Raw genomic sequence first — 18,585 nt, 5'->3', positions numbered from 1 at the left:
GTCGGCCCCGGCAGCGCGTAATCACCGCGTGATCACCACGAGGCTGCATACAAGCATGACTGCAGCGAAGAGGAGCCGGCAACCTGGAGACTTAAAGAGCGGGGATACTGGATGGGATTGCTGGACCCTCTGATGACACCTAATGGGACCCTCAGATGACTGCTGCTGAGACTCTCGGGTGATGGCAGGCAGATGGAGGAGGGGAGGATCGCGGCGACAGGATTAGGTGAGATGCAGCAGGGGTGTAGTGTAGTGTAGTTTGGGTTGGCTGGAGGGGTTAGTTAGTGAAGTGTAGTGTAGTTTGGGTTGGCTGGAGGGGTTACTTAGTGAAGTGTAGTGTAGTTTGGGTTGGCTGGAGGGGTTAGTTAGTGAAGTGTAGTGTAGTTTGGGTTGGCTGCAGGTGTTAGTGAGGGAAGTGTAGTACACTGTAGTGTAGTGTAGTGTAGTGTAGTTGTAGTAGGGGTTAGTGAAGTAATATGTAGTTGGTGGGGGCAGCAGGGGTAAGGGAAGTGTAGTGTAGCAGGTGTTAGTATAGATGAGCAGTGTAGCTTAGATAAAGACAGTTTTGGGGGAGTTAGAGGTCCATAAGAAGCCCCTGCACCATAGACGCACCTAGGTTTAGTTTATTTTTTTTTTCCTGATTTTTGCCCTCTAAATCTAGGTGCGTCTTATATGCCGAAAAATACGGTAACCTTTTGGATTGGTTGGTGAGTCCACACACAGTCCAATTTCGATTGTATATACAATCGATACAATCTGTGCTCTCATATAGAGGCCAGGTCGCTGCCACCAATCCGCAATAAAAGCGTGCGAATGCACTAATTCTAACTCTAGCTAAATCCTGTAGGAAAAAGGGTTAGACAACCTTTCTAGAGATAGCAAAACTAACAATATTTAATATCAAAACCGTTATGGTAACATGTCTCTCTGAAGATGTGAATTCTTTTGGCGGAGATTTGTTTCAGAACAGCAGTTAGACGAACGATTTTTAAATCGTTTATTTAAAGAAATAATGCAGAACAAAATATAGCAATAGAAACAAATGGATACAGAAATAATAAGGGTTCAATATGAAAATAATAGCTGATTACAGTCTGAGCAGTTTGTCAAGTTACCGTGTCCTTTGCGGTAAGTCCCACAGAGATATGTAGTCCAGTTCTGGAAAGTTCTGTGGAATAGGTATTAATCCTTTTATCATCCAGCCCAAATCCGTGATGGTACAGGATGGCTGGGGTCTCTCTCTCCAGGCTGAGTGTAAGTCGGTTTTAACTCTTTCTCTGCCAGAGGGTGTGGCTGGTAACAAGAAAGGTTTCCACCCTTAACAATCTGACCTCAGGTCAAGTATGCCATAACTCAGCGGATATCTGACATATCATATAAAACCCAACATTTTACATTCCGTCAGCATGCGCTGAACCAATCGATATCAAACTCGCTTGGAGTGCCACCTTCCTTGCCTATGTAATCAATACCTCAGACTGTGAGATGACTAGGAGATCGATTAACGTCTCAGAAGGTGGGCTGCGCTGGTCGCCTGGCGCACTGTGAGTTGTGGACCGCTGGGCCCAAACGGTTACGCAATATCCATCGAATTATGGACTAATATGAAGTGAGATATCAAAAGCTCATTAAGCCAGGGACATGTTTCTGGGTATTGTCCGGACAGGCAGGAATGTCACCTAATGATTTTACGATGCGTTCCTGTATGCTGCTACTTATCAGCAGTTCCTTGTAATAGATCTGTGAGCTATGTGAATGCCTGGTTTTTTGGGGGTTTTATTGGGGATCTTCAGGAAGTGTAAACAAGCACTCACATTCCCCATTGCAGGGCTGGTGAGCTGGAAGAACACTCATTTTCTAAAAGCAGGGTAATGCATTTAAAGGGGCTCTCCAGCTCATAGTTTGAGCACCTTTACATGCGCTTGCCGCAATGGCGTTCGCGGAATCGTGACAGTCACCACTTCTATTTTGCTGTAGAACTTGCTGAAAAATGTATTACGACTCTCCTTTCTATATACTGGTATGACAGCAGGAATTAGTTTCTGTAGTTGTGCTCAGTGGGCCAGATTTATCAAGAGTGTCTGAGACAAAATATTAGTAGGTTTTTAGAAATCCATGCAGAACTGTCTCAGGCATCTTAAGAAATCATTAGATAGTGCAGATTCCTTCTAAAACTGTTGTATAATCGGAAGAGCTAGGAAGGTCTCTCAGACAGTGCAGTGTGTGAGGGGAATTGCTGTTGCTGAGGTAACCAACACACCTGCTGTATTGATAGCAGCAGGCTCTGAGGAGGAATTCAGCAGGTGGGAGGAGCACATCACAAATCATGTATAGCCTGCACTCTGCAATCATGTCTAGCCTGCAGTTCTACATCTTTAGAACTGCTTTCAAGCACTTCTTAATCTTCACCAGTTTAGGGATGGATTTGCACGTCTCTTAACTGTAGTGCAGCTCTAGAAATCCACGCTAAACTGCCACTATTACTAGGATTTAAGAACGTTCTTATTCTCATGCAGAACTGATCTCCCTGCTGGTTAGAACAGATTAAGAAGAAAAAACTGTCGGTAATGCGTTGATTAATCTCCCCCAGTGTCTTGTCATCTGGTGGTTAGAAGCTGACATCAGCCAGGGGAATTCAGTTTTGCTAGCAGAGTCATTTAACATTTAACAAACGCCCCTAGGCATCGTGGGAAATGTTCGCCTGTATCCAACAAAAAGTTGATACAGAAAGCAACATCAACTCTTCCAATAGATGTACAATGATACAATGGAACTAGAATAAAAATGTTATCAAGATACTCAATTCTATTAAAGGACCACTATCACAAAAAACTGTGAAATTCAAAATGCATCATTAGGCCCGGTTCACACTTGCGGTACAGTGGCGAAGTGATCCGTGTAAACCGACCCGAACACCGTTCGATCTGATCCATTTTCACTCTGTTGCCACTCTATTTCAATTCCGCTGCTTCTGTTCAGTTTCCCCACTTACCCCCTCCCCCCCCCCCCCCCCCGCCCCCACGCGCAAAGTGGATTTTCCCCCTTTAGAAATGTGAAAAAAAGTTACGTTTTCTCATTGCCCCCAATGCAGTGCTTCAGCTTCCATTCACGTTCCTCTGGGCTCAGCATTCTGGAAAAATTGGTGCAGCAAGAAACCTGCATTCTGTTCAGCGAATCGTGCGTAACGGATCAGTTTTTTAAATGGATGGATGTGAACAAATGCATAGGTTAACATTGGATCCTTTCGGATTCGTTAGGATCCATTCTATTCCAAAAAAGGTCCGTTTTTTTTACTGCAAGTGTGAACCGGGCCATATGCTTATGTATAAAATGTGCATTTGTTCTTGTATTTGTATTTTTTTTCCTATGTCATTGTCATTTATAGTAGGTAGTAAAAATCTGACAAGTTATGGACTAGTCTATCTCCTCAAAGTCCAACAGCAACTTTGTACAGACCCCTTTCAGGGAGTGCTTTTGTAAACATACAGGAAATACTGAAAATCCCCCATGAGGAGATGGATTGATCCAAAATTTGATCAGAGAGGAATCTGGTGGCTGCTCATGACTGATGACTGAGTTCCGATAGATTTCAGCATGAAGTCTACCAGAAATTGGCTTAGCGCTGCTGCCTGCCTGGGCACGCCTCCCAAGTGTCAAAGTTTCCCCCTAGGTGCCTGTGCTCAGTAATGTCTTACCTGTCCACCGCCGTGACTTCTAGTCTTCTCAGGTGTTTGGCATCGCTGAAAGCGCCTGTACCACGTGGCACAAGGTGTGTAGTGACGTCGCACATGCACCTGGTGTCACGAGGAACACCTGCTTGCAGTGACTGCGGACATCAGAGCAGGCTAGACATTGCATTGGTGGTCAGGTGACACTTTTACACTGGACATTGGCATGGGGGGACACTATTACATTTGAGGGGACTCAGGCCCCATTGGGTAAATCCGTTGTCACAATATCAAATCCCCCGGGCAGTAAAGTCATGACTTTTGTTTTGGGTTTATGCTGATATGTACCCTGATATTTCATAAGAAACGTTGTTCTATTCTGGCTGGGAAAGTCCCGGAATACGTTCTGGCTTCTCCCCCACTGAACAATATGTAGCTGATAGGTGACTTCGAACTTCTAACAAGATTGTTTCATTAGAAATAGTTTCTATGGAATATATGTCTTAAGGTAGAACTCTGCATAAAGTCTTCTGCTGCTGCTGCAACATTGATTCTAATTAAATACATTGCCAGAACCTCACAGTTTCTTACATGTATGTCATTGATATCTGCCTATTATTGATTTAGTTTTTAGCTAGAAATAGCTACTTTTGGCAACTTTCTTTTTACTTTTTTTACTTGATCAGGTACATAGGCTTTGTGTACTCACAGATAGCTGTAGTTACGCTTGTAGTTGTAGTTGTAGATGTAGTGTAGTTGTAGTTTTATTTTGAAGACCGCCAGCCTGCACGACAACTCCGGAGACCCGACTCTGCTGCCCTCCCAGTCAGCTCCGGGCCGGACACAGAAGGCTCCTGCCGCCGACAGCATCACTGCCACATCGAGCGGGTCCCCCGCCGCTGCCGCTGCCTGCAGTGACCAAAGCCGGGGCCGCTCCACAGCCGTGGCTGGCTCGGTCTGATCCCATCCGGCTCCCAGTGAGCGACCTTGACTCGAGCCTCTGCCCAGGCTCCTCGGAAGCGACGCAACGGACACAGCCGACAGCGGAGTTTCGGCCGTCCACCCTGCCGGGCCGTTACTGTTGATCTCCCGCTGCCTGGATCTTCCGCTGCAGACCATCTGCTGCTGGCTCCCAGTCGACGGCGGAGCTCCTGCCGCCCCCAGCCTCGGCTGAGCCGCCACCTCAGACCTACCGCTGCAGATCTCCAGACACTGCAGATCTTCAGTCTGCAACAGCGGAGCTCCGACCGCCCAGCCTCAGCCGGGCCGACTCCGCAGACCTTCCGCTGCTGGCTCCCATTGTCAGCCAGCATCAGCCCTCACGGAAACCCGCCACAACTCCGGAGACCCGACTCTGCTGCCCTCCCAGCCAGCTCCGGGCCGACACAGAAGGCTCCTGCCGCCGACAGCATCACCACCACCACCACATCGAGCGGGACCCCCGCCGCTGCCAGCACAGACCAGCGCAGCCGCAGCAAACTACCCAGGGACAAGCACCTCCATTCCGGGGGCAAGCCAGGGACAGGCACCTCCATTCCTGCTGGCTGCTTCGTCACGTGGTCTGTGCGGCCTACCAACACAACCTCTGCCCTGCTCCAGCCACATGGTGTGCGGCCTACCAACACAAGCTTGGCAACCAGAACACCCCGCAGAACCCTTGCCCTGCTCCTCTACCTGCCTCTGTGTGAGTATTTCCCCTGCACAATTATTGATTGATTGCTGCTATGCATAGACTGCCTCATATGTACTTTCATTAGCCGTGATATCAGTTGCTATGCAAGGAATGTTTCAGACATATCCTGTGATATTTAGCTGCTAAGCATGGACTGTTCATATGGACTGCTAATCAGCCTGCGACTTAGCTGCTATGCACGGACTATTTCATATGGACTTTTATTGCCTGTGATATTGCCTGCCACTGCCCCCCACACGGACTGTTACATTGCGGCAGACTGTCACGAGCCTGCCGCGCCCCCCTACCCCCCTCTCCCATATGGACTTTTACAGATGAACTGTTAACTGCTGTGTATAATCTCAAATAATCATTTGCATGACAAACCTACTGATGCTGCCTTTCAGCACAGCTCACACATGTCTTACTCTTGTATGATACCTCACTGTCAACTGTTACAACTCACGCAATAGGCACTGTAAACTAGCGAGTTACAATCCTCTCGTGATGCCACTGACACGCTGCGGGTGCGGTGTCGAAACCGCAATATCTTCGATGCACTCCCTTCCATCTCAGGGCACCATCACCTATACCAGAGCTGAGCTCCTGGTATGGGAATCCAAGGCCCAGGTACTGCCCCTGTGGGACACAGTCCAGGCTCACCTAGACCAGTGGACCCGTAGGTTCAGATACCGGCCCAGGGGGAGGAGAGCAGGCGCACAAGTAAGGCTTAAAAAGAAAGGACTGCGGTCATCTATCCCAGCCATTCTGCTAGCGAACGTCCGCTCCCTCCCGAACAAGCTAGACGAGCTGCTTCGTCTGCTTGGCAGCAAACCCACGCTTAGTAGCAACTCCCCGGTACTCTGCTTCACAGAGACTTGGCTGAACGACAACATCCCGGATAACTCCCTTCATCTTCCGGGCTTTGACCTCTTTCGTGCAGATCGCGACCAGGCACTCTCGGGGAAAAAGAAAGGCGGAGGTGTCTGTTTTTACATCAACTCCACCTGGTGCTCCAACACGACCGTCCTGCAGAAAGGCTGCTCGCCAGACATCGAACTCTTACTGATTAACTGCAGGCCTCAGTACTCTCCCAGGGAATTCAACTCCTATGTCCTGGCGGGCGTCTACATCCCCCCGGATGCTGACACCAGAAATGCACTGGGCACACTCAGTGATGCCATCTCAAGGTGGGAGACATACCTCCCAGACTCCCTCTTCATCATTCTGGGGGATTTCAATAGGGCAAACCTACGCCAAGAGCTTCCCCGTTACAAACAACACATCACCTGCCCCACCAGGAACCAGAACACCCTGGACCACTGCTACACAGTCCTCAAAGACGCGTACAAGGCCATTAGCCGAGCTGCCTTGGGCAGCTCTGATCACTACCTAATCCACATGATCCCCACCTACAGAAGACACCTTGAAACCACAAAGCCGCTAGTCAAGCCTGTGAAGAAGTGGACAGAGGAGGCAAAGGGGCAACTTCAGGCCTGCTTCGACAGCACCGACTGGTCAGTCCTGGAAGCTCCCTGCCTGGAGGAATGGTCAGAGAATGTCACCTCCTACATTAGATTCTGCGAGGAGACATGCATCCCAGCGACAACCATCAAGGTCTTTCCGAACAACAAGCCCTGGTTCAACCGAAGGCTACGCAGGCTCCGGAGGCAAAAAGAGGAAGCCCACAAATCTGGAACACCGGAGAGTTTCAGGGAAGCCAGGAACATCTTGAAAAGAGAGTTGAAGGTGGCAAAGAGAGACTACTCCAACAAGCTGAGTCGCAATCTCCAGTCCAACAATGTCCGGGAGGTCTGGAAAGGCCTAAGGGCAGCCACCAACTTCAAGCCTCCTTCCCAACACATACTTCCGAGCACTGCACTAGCTGAGGATCTCAACAAATTCTATTGCAGGTTCGAGGCCCAGCCCACCCACCCGGAGGATCAAACATCCTCACCCAGGCATCCACCCCCCTCCTCTCCTCCACACGCTGGTCATACTCCCTCAATACAGCTAACAGTCCAGGAGACCGATGTGCTGCGGCACCTCCGGAAGCTAAACACTAGGAAGGCCTCAGGCCCAGATGGCATATCCCCATCCTGTCTAAAAACATGTGCGGGACAGTTATCCCCGGTCCTCACTTCCATCTTCAACAGATCCCTGGAGCTGGGCAAAGTTCCCTCCTGCCTCAAAAAAGCCGACATCATCCCGGTCCCCAAGAAGCCAGGAGTCACGGACCTAAACAACTTTAGACCTGTCGTCCTAACCCCGATTATCATGAAGACCTTCGAGAGACTGGTCCTCTCCCACCTGAAGCTTCACACTGCCACCCTATTGGATCCTCTACAATTTGCATACAGGGCAAACCGGTCTGTGGAAGACGCCATTAACATCTGCCTTGCACATATCACTGAACACCTGGATAAACCAAAGACCTACGCAAGGATCCTCCTCCTGGACTTCAGTTCCGCGTTCAACACCATCTGCCCAAACATTCTGCACGACGACCTGGAACAGCTTGGTGTCGACCCAACCCTTTGCACCTGGATCAAGGACTTCCTTACGAACAGGACACAGCTAGTGAGACTCGGAGGCTGCTCCTCCAGTGTAAGAACCACAAACACAGGCGCCCCGCAAGGATGTGTACTGTCTCCGATGCTCTTCTCCCTGTATACAAACAGCTGCACCTCCTCCACAGATACCGTCAAGGTCATTAAGTTTGCAGATGACACCACCATCGTAGGACTCATGGGTGATAAAGCGGAACTGGAATATCACAGCGAGATCGAACGGATTCTCAGATGGTGCTCAGACAACAAACTTGTACTAAACACTGCAAAAACGGTGGAACTGATAGTGAACTTCAGAAGGAACGCTCCACAACCCAGCCCGGTCATCATTGATGGCACCGAAGTCACCAGGGTACATAGCGCGCGGTTCCTAGGCACCACCATCACGGAGAACTTGAGATGGGACGAAAATACCTCTACTACCCAAAAGAAGGCCCAGCAGAGACTGTTCTTCCTGAGGCAACTAAGGAAGTTTGGCATGCCCAGGGAGCTACTGACCAGTTTTTATACGGCGACCATCGAATCTGTCCTTTGCTCCTCCATCATTGTCTGGTACTCGGGGGCAAATGCGAAGGATAGGCTCAAACTCCAGAGAGTCATCAATGTGGCTGAGAAGATCATTGGGTCGCCCCTGCCACCCTTAGACCTTCTCCATACATCCAGAATGAGGTCCAGGGCAAATAGAATCACACTCGATCCCTCCCACCCTGGCAATCACTTCTTCAGTCCTCTTCGCTCGGGACGTCGCTATAGGTCCATCTACACCAAAACCACCAGGCGTAGGAACACTTTCTTCCCTCAAGCGATCACTCTCCTCAACTCAGAATCTCTCTCCAATGCCATCTCCTAATCCCCTTCTGCTCCTCGGGGCACTAGAGGACGAATGCACGCCCATAGGCTGTCACTCATGTTCATCTCTGCATAACTAAGCGACAACCGCTCTATGTGTCTTTTGCTATGTCGAAATGTTTTCCTTATAAATTGTACTATGTGTAATGTTACTTGTACTGTTTGCACTTGCCAATATGCCTTGTGTTCACAAATAATTCCGGGTGCGGCGCCTGTCGCACTTGGCGAATAAAGTGATTCTGATTCTGATTCTGATTCTGATTCTGATTGATATGTGCACATGTTTGGAATTTGCCTTTACCGTTTGCTTAGTAACTTACTATGTATTTTGTGTTTCTTTTAATCAATTAAATTAAGCCTCATGCACGTTTTATGGCCCAATCTGCCACTTCATCAAAGGCAAAATAAAACTCCATAGACCACCAGTCCTATACAGATCAAGAATAGTAATAGATAACAATAAGCGTCAGCTGCAATGTCCAATACCTACTGTGATGTCATGAAAGATCAGTGGTGGTATTACATTCAATTGGTTGGTTTTAACACTCCTGGCGGTAACCCCAACCTACACTCGGGGTAGCCGCCGCAGAGGATTACATGGCCCCGGGAGGAATTTTTTTGAATAAAACTTGTTGTAAACCTTGTAGCTAGCACTAGGCTAGCTACCTGTGTCCCCCAAGTCCCTCCGCTCTTCTCCAATCCCCCCGATCGCCACCGTTATACGTACCACCCCACCGGATCCCGCAATAGCGCAGCCTCTCCAATCACCTCCAGACTTCGCTATGGGGAGGATCGGGACTGGGCATGATGTCAATGACGTCAGACGTCATGTCCGATCGTCGCCATAGCCACGACTGGAGCTGATTGGGTAGGCTGCAGCTCTCGCGGGATCGCGGCTGGGTAAATATAACCGGTGATCTGGGGGATCAGAGAGGTGCGGGCGTACTTGGGGGACACAGGTAGGTGTTTTATTTTAAAAAATACTCCTGCGGACACAACCAACGAAACTGCGTACCACCAGGGAGGTTAAAGCTTCTAGATTAGCATACAAAATGTGAATAACCCAGCATAAATTTGAATAACCCAGCATAAACTTGGAAATACAAGACGTTTCCGATTTATGGACAACCCGCCGATGCCGATACAATCAGCCTGCCGATGCCATCGTATCACATTGGGGTCTCCCCTTGTGCTACCTTCTGTCCCCATTCTGCACTCCCCCAGCCCAGAGTATAGCGCAGCTGGAAGCTACTTACCTCCCCGCCAGAGTTCAACACTGGGCATGCACCTCTCATACTCACGGCTCACTCTAGTGCCAGTATATCCTCCTGCATGGGGGGTAGAGGGACACAGTGGAGGCATAAAGGGGGACACAATGGAGGCACAGAGGGACAGATGGAGGCCCAGGGGGCAGAGGGGCACAATGGAGACATGGGAACAGAGGTGGCACAGAGGGACACAGTGGAGGCAGAGGGGGATACTCGAGGCAAAGGGGGGGGGCACAGAGGAGGCACAAGGAGCAGAGATGGCACAGTGTTCCAACTTAAAGGGAAACTTAAAGGGGAACTGAAGAGAGAGGTATATGGAGGCTGTCATGTTTATTTCCTTTTAATCAATACCAGTTGCCTGGCAGCCCTGCTGGTCTATTTCTCTGCAGTAGTATCTGATTAAAACCAGAAACAAGCATGCAGCTAGTCTTGTCAGATCAGACTTATAAGTCTGAACCACTGAAACACCTGATCTGCTGCATGCTTGTTCAGGGGCTAAGGCTAATAGTATTAGAGGCAGAGGATCAGCAGGGCTGCCAGGCAACTGGTATTGTCTAAAAGGAAATAAACATGACAGCCTCCATATACCTCTCTCTTCAGTTCCCCTTTAAGTCATCTTAAAAAAAGAGTTTCACTTACCTGGGGCTTCTACCAGCTTCTGCAGCCACCCTGTGCCCGCACCATCATTTAAGGATCCTCCAGTCCCCCACAGCCACTAAGTTTCGTTTTCAGCTAATGGCTCTGTTGCTGGCCACTGTGCCTGCGCGGGCCTTGCCACGCGCGTCCTCGTTTGCGCTCCCTCCATTGAACTGGATCCTTTGGGTGATTGTTAGCCATTGGACAGATTGGCAGAGAGGGGCAGCACCAGAGGAGCAGGAGGAGAGGTGGGTGAAATGAGCAGCAGAGTCAGTAGGGACTAGAGCAGGGGTCCCCAAACGTTTTGGGTCAAGGGCCAGGTCAACCTACTTCAGACTTCTGGGGGGCCGGAGTATACATAAAATTATGTAGAAATTTTTGCGGGCCAGACAGTGAAGAATACCCAGTCCAATTAGACAGCAGTGTCACCTGATGTGGAATTTGAATGGAAACTAGCGAATCACTACTTTCTGGCTTCCATGTGGATGGGTGGTGCCAGCACTGCTATTCTATATGTGGACCGCCAATATTTAAACATGTAGCTGACCACATCTATAAGTAATACATTTTGTGTGTGGGGGGTCGGTAAAAAAGCCTCAGGGGGCCACATTCGGCCCGCGGGCCTTAGCTTGAGGACCACTGGACTAGAGAGTTGCCAGTCTGTTTTGTGGTAAGACACAGAGTAGGGTGTTACAGTTATCATAAAGGGACAGTTTGGCTAGCTTCTCAATTTTTGCCAGAGCTGAATCATCCACAAGGTAAACCTAGGCAGCTGCCTAGGGCCTGGTGGATACTAGTCCCCTCCAAATCTAACTAAAAAGCCAGGTGACCAACATCGGTGAATAAAAGTGCTATCTTGCCTAGAGCTCCATTTAATTTTAAACCTTTTCTGAATTTCGAATTTAGATTCCTTCCCGCTAATCTTCATAAAACACTGCTTTTCTGTAAGCTTACCACGTGCAAAATTGTCACACCACAGGCAGTGTTGACACATGAATTAGATTAGTTTTTGCTAGTAAGCTGTTTTACTTATGTGAATTGTTGATACTACTGACGAGCAGCAATACAAGCACTCAAAAAAAAATGCCTGTACAAAGTTATCAGTGTCAATGCAGTGGGCAGAGTTGTTTGCAGCGTGTGTCTTGTGCTCCTCCCAGTCAGGTCAGCTGACCCTCTCCTTCCTCATTCTGCTCTAGTAGTTATTTATACTATAGTAGTTATGTGAAGCCAGACCTGTGTATACTTCTGCTAGTGCTCTCCTCTCCTTGGCATGGCTTGCATGCACTTGTTGCTGTTTTTGTGCTCCTTTTCTCTCACTTTACAGGACCATGCACCACCTCGATATAACCTCAGCCTGGATGAGCCTGCTGATCATCGCTGGGAGTCAGTCCTGAAACATTATGATTATGCTTACCTCAGAGAAACCATGGATTTCATTTTTGAGTAAGTACCTTCTTTACAACTGACTATATAATGTTATGCAAAACCTTTACTGGTAAAGTCTGACAGAATTCCTTTAAGGAAGAGTACTTATGAAGCAAAATTGTGGCAGAATGAAGCAAGCTGTTTTATTTTTCTTTCCTTTTTTTTCAACAATAATTTTATTAATAACGAAATTCAGCAATACAGATGAATCGAAGCTTAACGGTTACATAAACAAATGAGATCTGCTACAAAGGGTAACACATATCAGCTGAATTGAAAAGGAGAAAAGAAAAAAAAAAAAAAGAAGGAAGGAAAAATAAATCATAATCCAACATACATCCCCAAACATTTTGGGGGGGAAAAACAATAAAAAAAAATCGCACAATTTTCAATTTGAACGAGATTCCTATCAGTAAGTGAATAGTCATAATACATCTACACATTTGCATATTTGCCTCTCCTCTAGGCTGAGCCCCCGGGCTGCACCCGCTTTATTTTTCTTTCCATAAAAGGCTTTGCAAAAGTATATATGCTTCTTAAAAAAATACAAGTATTTTTATCTATCTGTTTATGTGTGTATTGTGCCTGCAGCATGGCCACAGATTTATGTTAAGGTACCCATACATTACTTGAGTTACGGCATCAATATCCCACAGAGTTGAGCATAAGGATCAAATCTGGCAGAGATTGGGGACCTAGTCTATAGGGAAGCCAACGGGACTCCCCATAGACAGCTACTTCCTGCTTGCGGCAGACTTAATAAATGTGGTCGTGACGACTAATTTGTAAGAAATCGGTGACCCAGGGCAAACACACTAAAATAGTACACCAGTACCCTCTGCCTTTGGCCATGGTGCTTGCTTTGGCTACTGCCTCCACTCGCACAACTTTACTAAACCTGTTCAGCTGGTGGCATGGATAGGATAGATATTTTATTTCTAACAAACCAAAATGCCCACTTTGTCTATGGGGATTTCCGTTGGGTCTCCTAAAGTAGACTAATGGGGAGAGTGATGCCGCAACATAGCTGCTTGAACATTGTTTTGAATGATTTCTGCCTGAAATTGATTGAAACAATTGATCTGACATAGTGTCAAGCTCTTGCTTGAAAGGACTTGGACAAGTTCGTGGTGATAGCAGCGTTAAATTTCCTGGCAATTGGCGGACCCCTGGTCTGTCGCCCCTTATGTGTAATGCTCACCTGTTCACTGTCGCATATCTTCCTGTGTCCCATGTCTTCTCTTCATCACCGGCAGGCCCCTGTACCACATGATCCGGCCGCATGTACTGATGCGAGGTAGTTTTAGTTTTACAAAGCTCTATTATTCAAATAAATGTATAATCCACAACACAGCTATCAGTGATATTCTGCTGTTTTGGGCTATCGGCCCTTTTTTAAGCTGAGCAGCAAGTATAATCTGAGCTTGAAAAAAGGCAGATAGGGCAAAACAGCAGACTATGACTGATAGCTGTCATGGATTTTAAATTTATTTGGATAATAGAGCTTTTGAATTGATGGAACTGACCTCCTGGGAAGTATTTGATAGATGGCCTTGGCTGCAAGGGGCAATAGGTCTGAGCACATAATTCTATATTAATCTCTCCAGAATATACAGGTGCTAAATAAAATCCGGTTCTACTGTACTGGTGTCACGTACATAGAGCGAGATACAGGTGCCACTGGCCGCAATGGAGAACAATGCGGAACACAGGAGGGAGTGAGCCAGCAGACACGTGAACCTGCAACTCTGCACAGCCCGGCAGGGCACACATTGCACATGGGGGAGACCGGGTGGGTGTCCAAGAGGGGGCCATAGTATGGTAGATTTTCAATAGATTTCATGTTGACATTTGTGTGTAGTAATAGATCCCTCTCTGCTCAGATTAGTTCAGAGAAGGGTCTATCTGATGGTCAATCTGATGGCCATCAAGTAATACATCACCATCTTTAGTTATCATACAAGTCAACAACAAGCAGATACAGCAAGAGAATCTGTGCCATGATCAAAACTGATTGGGTTGTAGTTATTAGTTCTACCATCTTGTTCTCAGCATGAATCAAACTGCTAGTGCTGTATCATACCATACCATGCCCATAGAAAGCGTGGGTTGCAGTTACATTTTAAAGATGTCCCATCAATTAAAGAGCATCTTCAGTGTAAATTATACATTTCATGGATCATATTCTAATATAAAGTACCTGCCAGGTCTTTTTCTCCCAGATCCCTTCCAGAGCCCCATGTCCACCACCTTTTGCTGCGTTTCCCCGCCCCTTGCAGAAAAGGGATGTGGTGCTTCCCTTGCACTCCCTATCCCGGTTAAAGGAAGTCCTATGGCACTTTTTTGCAAGGAGCGGGGCTACAAGGAGGAAGGCTGTGGACATGGGGCTCCAGTAGGGATTCGAGAGAAAGAGACCTGGCAGGTAGCTCTAACTTTGTATTAGAAGATGGTCAAGGAAATGTATAATTTACACTGAAGGTGATGTTTAATTTAAAGGAAAACTGTAGTGAGAAGAATATGGAGGATGCCATATTTATTTCCTTTTAAACAATACCAGTTGCCTGGCAGCCCTGCTAATCTATTTGGCTACAGTAGTGTTTAAATAACATCAGAAACAAGCATGCGGCTAATCTTGTCAGATTTGACAATAATGTCAGAAACACCTGATCTGCTGCATGCTTGACCAGGGTCTGTGGCTTAAAGTATTAGAGACAGAGGATCAGCAGACTAGCCAGGCAACTGGTATTGTTTAAAGGAAATAAATATGGCAGTCTCCATATCCCTCTCATTACAGTTGTCCTTTAGGCTGTGCCAAAAATGCATGAGGACCTCAGCCCTTGATGACCGGCGTTTGACATCCCTGCTTCTTGTGCATTCCGATGTCTGTATTACTATCAAAGACACTTCAATATTTTCCAGCCAAAAGTCATTTATTAAAGGCATCCAATTGGGTGCACAAGATTTGTGGGGGGGGGGGGGGGGGGTTTACCTGTATCCCATATACCTTATTCGATGTTTGAAATAAAACAGTGTAACATCACAGCTATTCCATGACCATTTCCCTCAGTAAGTTAGCATATTGTGTTTGATGTTAATTTTTTAATCACGGTCACTTTCATTGTGAGAAAATTGTACGACAGCAATGCAGGTATATTTATGTGTTGGACTTCATTTGGAAAGATTTCTCAGCTTGTACAGAGAACAGCATTTCTATAATGACATGTATTTGTATTTCAGTGCCATTTTACCAAAATGGGTCCATGCCATCATTCGTCCCCTGGCAGAAATTGACCTTGCATTGCTGGTCCGGGATCCCTATGCTGGTGAGATAAAGGGATTAGCCAGGACGCTTGGAGTCAGTATTGGAGATGTAATGGCCTTAAACCTTTGCTATGAAGCCTCAGCGTAAGTACCACCCACATAGCCCATAGAGGTACTGTATGGTGTGTGGCAGTCTTGTTATTTTATTGGAATCAATAATTTCTATAGAGGATCAGTCAACTCTCCTTCAGGTTCTACTCCCTTATTTCTTTCTACCAGCAGGTACAGTGTGTGGATGTACATCTTTCCTGTTTTAAAGAGAGCCTGTACTGAGTAAAATTATTTAAAATAAACACATGAGGTAACTTCAAATGAACATGACATAGTTACCTTGCCATCAGTTCCTCTCAGAAGCTCACCATTTTCTTCTTACAGTGATCCCTTCCAGTTCTGACAACATTTTGTCAGAACTGAAATATATCAGTTGCTGAGAGGAGAACTTATGTGTCCATATTTCCCTATGGCTCAAGTGGGCGATGTTACAGTTTAACAGTGTGCTGATCAGGAGGCTGTTATGGGGTAATGGCCATTTTCAAAATGGAGGACAGAGAATTCCATTGATCACAGTGTGCAAACAGGCTGCAGGAGAGGAAAAATAGATTGAGGAGTAGACTATACAGGAGGTAAGTATGATTTGTGTATGTTTATTTTGACTTTTAATTTTCAGTTCAGGTTTTCTTTAAAGTGATATTTATATTAATCTGTCAGCTCAGATGATTGGTGAAGAGAAATAATCAGTCTTCTTTCCAGACTTTCTGCTGCAGCATAAAACAAACAATGATGAACAGTTGATAATGAGGAACACTGAATGATGATAATATCTGAAGCCCATGTCCTGTCTCCCTTTTTATTGAACTAACAGCTCCCTTTTTCTCCCACTAGTCATGTAAGTTAGGGATATATGATTACCCTTGCCCCTTTATCAGTTCAATGTAAGTTAATTGACTGGAGGGTAAAGTTGCCCATACATGAGACAATGTATCGGCAGATCGACCAAGAGACAGATTTTTCTCTGATCCAGTCTGATTGGAGAAGATCTGTTGTCTGCCCATACACCACAAGCCGATTTACAAACAATTTCATGCTGCTCCCCCAATGGTCAATGTGCCATTGTGAATTACACTCAATGTGTTGTATTCCTCTTCATTGTGTGCTTTTGAATTACTGTACATATAAACCAATTGACCATTATTATTATTTAGTACCTAACTTGCTGTGTTTGCAAAACTGTTTTCCAATGTGAATGCCAAATGTAGATGGGTTACACTGAATAATAGTATGTGCACTGTCCAATCTCCTCCCCAATTCCATCATCACTTATATGAGATAGTCGGGAAACAGAGGATAGGATGCACCAGCTAGTCTTTCACTGTGACCACAAATACCCCTGCCCACTTTCTCTTTGCTGCTGAGAGAGATGAACCCATTGTGGGTTCATCATCCGTTTCTGTCTAGTTCCTGCATGATACTGCAGAATAATGATACAGAGAGTGTATCCTGTGGAGTACTGGGGCACTTCTCTTGCTATATCCAACAATGCAAAGTCTGATAGGGAGACCATAAAACAATCAGTTCTACTTTCAAGAGGAAAGGGGAGGAAATTATTTTACAAAACAAAGGAAAAGAGAGTGTGTTATAAGGAGAAGAAAAAGAGATAAGCAAACGAGAGAAAACAAATCCTCTTACCCTGCCAGTGCGGAGTAGAAAACGCGTTTCGTGCAGCATGGGAGCAATCGTGTTTACTACTGGAGCAGAGCTAGAGGGTTTTTTATTCCCTTAGTTGAAGAAGATGCCTCTTTTTCTCTTACATAGATACACAAGTTTATCCAGATCGCTTAAGGCCCTGTCTCACGCTGAAGATTGCTGCAAAATTACCGCTATTTTGCCACAATTCCATTTACAATTCTTGTTCCGGGAGCGATTCTCCTTTGCAATTGAATTTTCCTACAATTTTCAGGATGAAACAGACTGCATTCTGCTATCTCTGTCTGCTATTTCTCTGCTCTCTACTAGGCTGCTATGCCAGAGCTGTGTCTGATCCTGTGGTGCTGCTGCCATTTCTCTGCTCCCCACTAGGCTGCTATGCCAGAGCTGTGTCTGATCCTGTGCTGCTGCTGCTGCCATTTCTCTGCTCCCCACTAGGCTGCTATGCCAGAGCTGTGTCTGATCCTGTGCTGCTGCTGCTATTTTTCTGCTCTCTACTAGGCTGCTATGCCAGAGCTGTGTCTGATCCTGTGTTGCTGCTGCTATTTCTCTGCGCTCCACTAGGCTGCTATGCCAGAGCTGTGTCTGATCCTGTGGTGCTGCTGCTATTTCTCTGCTCCCCACTAGGCTGCTATGCTGGAGCTGTGTCTGATCCTGTGCTGCTGCTGCTATTTTTCTGCTCTCTACTAGGCTGCTATGCCAGAGCTGTGTCTGATCCTGTGCTGCTGCTATTTCTCTGCTCTCCACTAGGCTGCTATGCTGGAGCTGTGTCTGATCCTGTGCTGCTGCTGCTGCCATTTCTCTCTGCTCCCCACTAGGCTGCTATGCCAGAGCTGTGTCTGATCCTGTGCTGCTGCTGCTGCCATTTCTCTGCTCTCCACTAGGCTGCTATGCTGGAGCTGTGTCTGATCCTGTGCTGCTGCTGCTGCCATTTCTCTCTGCTCCCCACTAGGCTGCTATGCCAGAGCTGTGTCTGATCCTGTGCTGCTGCTGCTGCCATTTCTCTGCTCTCCACTAGGCTGCTATGCTGGAGCTGTGTCTGATCCTGTGCTGCTGCTGCTGCCATTTATCTGCTCCCCACTAGGCTGCTATGCCAGAGCTGTGTCTGATCCTGTGCTGCTGCTGCTATTTCTCTGCTCTCCACTAGGCTGCTATGCTGGAGCGGTGTCTGATCCTGTGCTGCTGCTGCTATTTCTCTGCTCTCCACTAGGCTGCTATGCCAGAGCTGTGTCTGATCCTGTGCTGCTGCTGCTATTTCTCTGCTCTCCACTAGGCTGCTATCCTGGAGCTGTGTCTGATCCTGTGCTGCTGCTGCTGCCATTTCTCTGCTCCCCACTAGGCTGCTATGCCAGAGCTGTGTCTGATCCTGTGCTGCTGCTGCTATTTCTCTGCTCCCCACTAGGCTGCTATGCCAGAGCTGTGTCTGATCCTGTGCTGCTGCTATTTCTCTGCTCTCCACTAGGCTGCTATGC

The 18,585-nt window shown here is 47.0% G+C and overlaps 1 protein-coding gene across 1 annotated transcript in view; it reads left to right on the top strand.

Annotated features, from left to right (window-relative positions):
• The first annotated feature begins 11,847 nt into the window (after window positions 1-11,847).
• Window positions 11,848-18,585, top strand: part of LOC137504713 (N-acylethanolamine-hydrolyzing acid amidase-like) — a 49,392-nt gene continuing 42,654 nt past the window's right edge. Inside the window, exons 1-2 of the mRNA XM_068233301.1 lie at window positions 11,848-12,106; window positions 15,326-15,493. Of these exons, the coding sequence (XP_068089402.1) occupies window positions 11,934-12,106; window positions 15,326-15,493 (341 nt within the window). The 5' untranslated portion in view covers window positions 11,848-11,933. The remainder of the gene's footprint in view (window positions 12,107-15,325; window positions 15,494-18,585) is intronic.

Source organism: Hyperolius riggenbachi, chromosome 1 (assembly GCF_040937935.1).
Source record: "Hyperolius riggenbachi isolate aHypRig1 chromosome 1, aHypRig1.pri, whole genome shotgun sequence".
NCBI lineage: Eukaryota > Metazoa > Chordata > Amphibia > Anura > Hyperoliidae > Hyperolius > Hyperolius riggenbachi.
The sequence above is the reverse complement of the archived record's forward strand: the minus strand, read 5'-3'. Positions and strand labels throughout refer to the sequence as shown.